At 35.1% G+C, this 7,500-nt stretch overlaps 1 protein-coding gene across 1 annotated transcript in view; it reads left to right on the top strand.

The window, feature by feature from the left end:
* Positions 1 to 4,864, top strand: part of LOC133180698 (uncharacterized) — a 39,957-nt gene extending 35,093 nt beyond the window's left edge. The window contains exon 5 of the mRNA XM_061315165.1: positions 4,332 to 4,864. Within this exon, the coding sequence (XP_061171149.1) occupies positions 4,332 to 4,864 (533 nt within the window). The remainder of the gene's footprint in view (positions 1 to 4,331) is intronic.
* The last annotated feature ends 2,636 nt before the right edge of the window (positions 4,865 to 7,500 follow it).

Here is a 7,500-nt window from a genome sequence, read left to right as displayed (position 1 = left end):
TTGTTCATGTATGCAAACTAGTCTAATACTTTGGTTTGACATAAAAAAAAATGTGAATATATACAAATAGTTTAATGGTCCATCTCTTTGAATGATTTTCATTCCTAATTCTAGGAGGGTACATGGGTTGACCCAAATTCATGAATGAAATGTCAAGTAATCTTATCATTGATGCACTTTTATTTAATTTGATGTAGTCATATATTATGAACATTTTCAGTTCATTAAGAGAGTGGGGATGACCTCCAGGGGTTCATAACCTTAAACCATTAGATGTACATAACATAATAACACAAGAAACAAAATTATGTATAGTCAAATGGAAAAGTTTTCTACTATTTAGGAGTCACATGATCATTTGTCATTTCAGGGACAGGGAGCGGCTAGGGAGATTGGAACCCCCCCCCCCCCTGGAATTTGCAGAGTTATTTAAATAGGACTATATACTGATTTACAGAAGCAAATAAAAAATGACTTTAAATGCCCTCCCCCTTTAAAAACATGGACCCCACCATCATTGTTTTTATTTTGTTTGTTTGTTTGGTTTTTTGGTTTTTTTTTTTTTTTTTGCTCCTCAGGAAATTCTGGGCTGGAATTTTTTTTGACTGAGGTGTGGACACCCCCCCCCCCCCCCGGAAAAAGATTCCCGGATCTGTGCCTGTAACTGAATGTAATGTCGACAACGGGAGATAACTCTTCAGAATGTGAAATTCGTATATTGTGGCATCCGATGATCCACTCTCTACCATCGGCTCATACATTCAGTGTCTGAGAGAGAAACGAACGACAACTCTGCATAGGAGATTGCCGATGATCTTTGATCCTTTTTAAACTTTAACCTAACCATTTGCATTTCGGTTTATTTTACCCCAATCTATACTTAAACTTGTACTTACCGACTGTCATAGGTCCTGTCAACTTCATGAAATATAATCCAATTAAAACACAAAATGAATTAATTTCCACTGATATACATGTAACACTGCACCACACCATGTCACATGGCATGTGCAATCTAAAAATGATAATGGTAAAACTAGTACTAGTACTGGTAGGGTGACGCAAGCCCAATGTGATGTAGAAATTTTCAAAAAAGTGTTCACATACATGTACAATACAAGAACAAATTTTAAATTATCATAACAAACGATGTTTTAACATAACTTTGACATCTAAGCCTATTTCCAAAAACAGGCAAATTGTGTGTGTGTGTTGGGGGGGAGGGGGGGGGTGAGAAAATTGATTGGGTATGGCTTTTCAAGGAGGTTTTTGCCTAATCAAATACTAAAAAAAGTTTGCACATTTTGATAAATTCATCAAAAACGTTTTGTACTAAAATAATATTATTTGTTGTTGAGAAAATAAATTTGAAAAGTTCCAATTATGGGCCAAAAATTTATATCTCCCCCCCCCCCTTTTATCAAAACCTAATTTACATCATTAATTAAATTCTGTTATTTCAGACTGGTAATGAATTAAGTATATGAAATGCGTATAAGAGATTCATGGGTCACATGGTCACCTGAGCATTTTATGCTCGATTTGACGAATACATGTACTGTGTAAATTATAGAATTGTTTGGACTTTTTCCTTGGTAAGCCCAATATGAAGGAGTGTGTATTTAGAGGCAAACACCTTAGTGCGGGTATTCCTGTCTCATGACAGCATCTAGTATTGATCTGGAAGCATTCTTGTGTTGTCTTGATTCAGATTTGTTCAAATAATGACCCCCGGTAGGATGAGGATATCATGGGGTATCAAAGTTTCAATTAGGATTATTTAAGAAAAAACTGGGAAAATCTTCTCAAGAATAGCAAATCCATGATTAGTCATTTTGAAATGGAAGCATCCTCAGGCAATATAGATTCAAGTTTGTTCAAATCTTGAACCCCTGGGGGTAAGGTGGGGTCACTATGGGGGATCAAAGTTTTCCATAAGAATATATAGGAAAAAACCTCCTCAAGAACAGAAAAGCTATGATTAGTCATATTTTATGTAAGCATCCTCAGGTATTGTAGATTCAAGTTTGTTCAAATCATAAACCCTGGGAGTAGGGAGGGCCACAATGGAGGATTATTATTTTTTTTACAAAGGAATATATAGGGAAAAATCTTTAAAAATTTCCTGCTCAAGAACAGCAAAGCCATTTATTATATTGATATGGAAGCATCCTTAGGTAGCTTAAAATTCAAGCCCCACCCCCACTAAAACTTTTCAATACTGAACTGATTTTTGCTTTTTTCCTATGCAGTGTGCTCAGGTGAGCGATGTGGCCCATGGGCCTCTTGTTTTATAAATAAAGATTCTAAAGATTGAGAATCAAGCTAAAAGACAAACTTGAATTAATTTCATGAAAATTATAACGGTCATTGAATAGAACGTCCCAAGAATTTACTCCTGATTTTGATGCAAAATGATTGTGTTACCCCTTTGCTTGAAGACAATTGGACTGATCCAGTAGTGTAGAAACGCAGAAAAAACGATCACACCGACAGGGCCTTTTGTAAATGGTATTGAATAAAGAGTTGCATACAAGGAAACTAAGGAAAGTAAAAACATCTATATGTTTTATCAGTAATATAATTGTTTCTTCTATTGACTTTTCTTGTTATAAAACAGGTTAGAAATTCCTATGTAATCAGCCTGTACAAAATTTAGCTTCGCACCTCGGAAAAAATTGTCCTTATACTGCATGATGCACGCGGTGTAAAAACATGAAGATCATTTGAAGGTGATAAGTGTGATTAGAGGAAGAGTCTTCCTCGGAAGAAGAATGTTCAGGTTTACATTAGATGGAAATATACAATTTTTCTGGCCCAAAGATTTGTTATGCAGAAATGTAGGGAGCTCCTGTAATAGTGGTTCTAAGGCTGAATCGATATTTTTGGTAAATCATAAAGTGTTAAAGGGAATGTCAACAAAACAAATATATGGGAATATGTTGTCGTCATTTTATTAGCTATAAACAATTGTGTTTATTGCTAATTATCCCCATGCAAGAAAATAAAAGGGAATAGAGTAACGCACGTGTGTTTGTGGGTGCGTTATAATTGCTAATTTCAAAATTAAGAGTTGAATTAAAAGTTCTTGTGCATACATTGTGAAGATGACAGCGATCATTCTCAAAAATGTACAAGAAAATATTCTTGTTGAATATTTCACCTATAGAGTCATATTCAATTTCACAAATATACCTTTTAACATGTAATTATGGAGTATGTATACCTCATCAATACATGTTTCTGTCACACATAATGCACCATTAACCGACACCGTTCACGATGCCAAACAATGATAAAGTTGTTCTATTTCATTACTTAAAATTTCCATTGAAAGGGGATGGGAGACAGGGGCCCGTTTTACAAAAGAACTTACGACTAAGACCAAAATTTAATTCTGCTAATAACTTTCTAATTTACATTAAATAGAAAATGGTTTTAATATTTTTAAAAGGTATGTAGAAAGATACTTTTACGCTAGCAATTTTAAACAGAATAATTAATTTTGCAAAATTTTACAATCAAATGAAGTTTTTGGTCTGAGTCGTAAGTTCTTTTGTAAAACGGGCCCCGGACTCGGAGCTCATATTTTATAGAATTTTCTAAATAATAACATGACTATGTTTCACATCGAAATATATTAAAATATGTTTAGAAACTTCTTTTAATAGGACGTTATTAAATCTACTAATTCCTGGACTCGTTTGATTGACACAAACATATCCTTGCACTTTAACAAAGTTAACTTTATCAAAAATACTTAAGAATAGTAGAAATTTTGTTGTGTTTTAATGAAAAATATGAAAACTATAATCCAAAAAGGTCAGAGTGGAAATGTGAGAAAATAAAACCAACTCAAAAATAGTTCGTGCTCAGTATCATTTCGTGCTCAGTGATGTATGCAGGCTAAACAAATTGAACACACTCTGTAAAGCGTAAATACTAACAATAACTGATATCGTGCCCTGTTTACAAACACAGCTGTTCGACGTGATATTATGAACAATGTCGTTGTCATTGAATTCTAAGAATATTACTGTCAAATTAATTCATTAAACTGAAATGATTTGAATAAGCATAGAAATTTAAAATATTATCAATGCACCTGTGTCAAGGGCCCTTTAATCTAAAAATATAACTAACCAATCATGTATTGAAAATATGTTAATAACTTAAGCAAATGTAAAATATAGGATGCCTAAATTAAAGGTGACACAACTTGGTATTATATGTTTAGAGCAGGGTTGCTTTGTTTTGGGGAAGAAATCAATATTTTGGTTTAATAACTGATCCTAATCATTTTAATTCTGATCTTTATTATGAATTTACAGTAAATTCATCAAACCAAAAACAACGCTTTAAGGTTAGAATTGAAGAAAAATGTCAGAGTCAAAACATTCCAAAACCTCGTGTAGAATTATCAGATGAGATGAAATCTCTGGATATTGATGACCCAGGGGATAATGAAGAAGACACTGCTAGCGAGGCCGCTACTGATAAAGAGATGTCACGTGACAGCATGAACACAGAAGCCGAGTCAATCAAAGGAGATGAAGCCACTGCTCCATTGTTTGAAAAGACAGAGAAAAAAGTTGAAGAAACTCAAACTTCTGCTAAAAATTCAGAAAGTTGGGGAATTTTACGAGTCTCCAAACAAGTTTTTGATGAACCAGAGAAAAAAATCTCCATGGTTGACTTTGCGGGGCAGTGTTCATATTATTCCTCACACCAGATTTTTCTGAGTCCACGTGCATTCTTCATTCTGGTGCTCAATATGGAGAAAAAGTTTAATGAAATGGTTGGAGAAGAAGTGTGTAGCCAGGAACGCTCCATTTATAAAGGATGGACTTACAGAGGTTTGTGAAAGTAACATAAATTACATACTACTTACCTAATACTGATTAAAACAAACATAAAACATCTAATAAATGCACCAGTGCACATTGATTTTCATATAAAGTTTACGAGACTGCAATTTAAAAGTTAAAAAAATAGCTGCATTTATTCACTGGTATTGACTTACGGAGGATATTTACCCTTCTTCTTTTAAAGTTTTAAAGTGCATACAGTGTGAACTTTTTAGCTCACCTGAGCCGAAGGCTCAAGTGAGCTTTTCTGATCAAAATTTGTCCCTTGTCTGTCGTCGTCGTCGTCAGCGTTGTTGTTGTTGTCGTTGTAAACTTTTCACAATTTCATCTTCTTCTCCAGAACTACTGGGCCAATTTCAACCAAACTTGGCACAGAGTATCCTTGGGTGAAGGGGATTCAAGTTTGTTCAAATGAAGGGCCACGCCTTCTTCCAAGGGGAGATAATCATGAATTCATGAAAAATTAATGGCATCATTTAAAAATCTTCTTCTCAAGAACCACTGTGCTTGAAAATATGAAACTTATATGGAAGCATCCTCAGGTAGTGTAGATTCAAGTTTGTTCAAATCATGACCCCTGGGGGTAGGGTGGGGCCACAATGAGCGATCAAAGTTTTACATAGGTATATATAGGAAAATTCTTTAAAAATCTTCTTCTCAAGAACAGCAAAGCCATGATTGGTCATATTTATATGGAAGCATCCTCAGGTAGTGTAGATTCAAGTTTGTTCAAATCATGACCCCTGGGGGTAGGGTGGGGCCACAATGAGCGATCAAAGTTTTACATAGGTATATATAGGAAAATTCTTTAAAAATCTTCTTCTCAAGAACAGCAAAGCCATGATTGGTCATATTTATATGGAAGCATCCTCAGGTAGTGTAGATTCAAGTTTGTTCAAATCATGACCCCTGGGGGTAGGGTGGGGCCACAATGAGCGATCAAAGTTTTACATAGGTATATATAGGAAAATTCTTTAAAAATCTTCTTCTCAAGAACAGCAAAGCCATGATTGTCATATTTATATGGAAGCATCATCAGGTAGTGTAGATTCAAGTTTGTTCAAATCATGACCCCCGGGGGTAGGGTGGGGCCACAATGAGCGATCAAAGTTTTATTTAGGAATATATAGGAAAACTCTTTAAAAATCTTCTTCTCAAGAACAGCAAAGCCATGATTGGTCATATTTATATGGAAGCATCCTCAGATAGTGTAGATTCAAGTTTGTTCAAATCATGACCCCCGGGGATAGGGTGGGGCCACAATTGGCGATCAAAGTTTTACATAGGAATATATAGGACAAATCTTCAAAAAATCTTCTTCTCAAGAACAGCAAAGCCATGATTGGTCATATTTATATGGAAGCATCCTCAGGTAGTTAGATTCAAATTTGTTCAAATCATGACCCCTAGGGGTAGGGTGGGTCCACAATGGGCGATCAAAGTTTTACATAGGAATATACGCAGGTGAGTTAAGGCTAAATATAGGCATTTCTATGCAAATAATCTAATTAAAATGCCTAAGGACTATATCTATTATACAGAGAAAGTTAAAACTTATTGTCTAATACATACTTGATACCCACGACATGAGATAGCCAGTACATTGCATAGTTCAAAGATCAAAGTTTTACATAAAATACATAGGAAAAATTTGTAAAAATCTTTTTCTCAAGAACAGCAAAGCCATGATTGGTTTTTAGCTCACCTGAGCCGAAGGCTCAAGTGAGCTTTTCTGATAGAAATTTTTCCATTGTCTGTCGTCGTTGTCGTTGTTGTTGTCGTCGTTGTAAACTTTTCACATTTTCATCTTCTTCTCAAAAACCACTGGGCCAATTTCAATCAAACTTGGCACAAAGTATCCTTGGGTGAAGGGAATTCAAGTTTGTTCAAATGAAGGGCCACGCCCTTTTTCAAGAGGAGATAATTACAAAATAGCAAAAAATTAATGGCATCATTGAAAAATCTTCTTCTCAAGAAACAATGGGCTAGGAAAGATGAAACTCATATGGAATCATTGTCAGGTAGTGTAAATTCAAATTTGTTCAAATCATGACCCCCTGGGGTAGGGTGGGGTCACAATGGACGGTCAAAGTTTTACATAGGTATATATAGGAAAATTCTTTAATAATCTTCTTCTCAAGAACAGTAAAGCCATGATTGGTCATATTTATATGGAAGCATCCTCAGGTAGTGTAGATTCAAATTTGTTCAAATCATGACCCCCGGGGGTAGGGTGGGGCCACAATGGACGATCGAAGTTTTACATAGGAGTATATAGGACAAATCTTCAAAAAATCTTCTTCTCAAGAACAGCAAAGCCATGGTTGGTCATATTTATATGGAAGCATCCTCAGATAGTGTAGATTCAAATTTGTTCAAATCATGACCCCCTGGGGTAGGGTGGGGCCACAATGGACGGTTTTACATAGGAATATATAGAAAAAATCTTTAAAAATTTTCTTCTTAAGAACAGCAAAGCTATGATTGGTTATATTTATGTGAAAGTATCCTCAGGTAGTGTAGATTCAAATTTGTTCAAATCATGACCCCCAGGGTTAGGGTGGGGCCACAACGGACAATCAAAGTTTTACATAGGAATATATAGGACAAATCTTCAAAATATCTTCTTCTC

This window comes from Saccostrea echinata, unplaced genomic scaffold (assembly GCF_033153115.1).
Source record: "Saccostrea echinata isolate AGI-Se365-2 ecotype Australia unplaced genomic scaffold, CSIRO_AGI_Sech_v1 ptg000007l, whole genome shotgun sequence".
NCBI classification, from domain to species: Eukaryota; Metazoa; Mollusca; class Bivalvia; order Ostreida; family Ostreidae; genus Saccostrea; species Saccostrea echinata.
The sequence above is the reverse complement of the archived record's forward strand: the minus strand, read 5'-3'. Positions and strand labels throughout refer to the sequence as shown.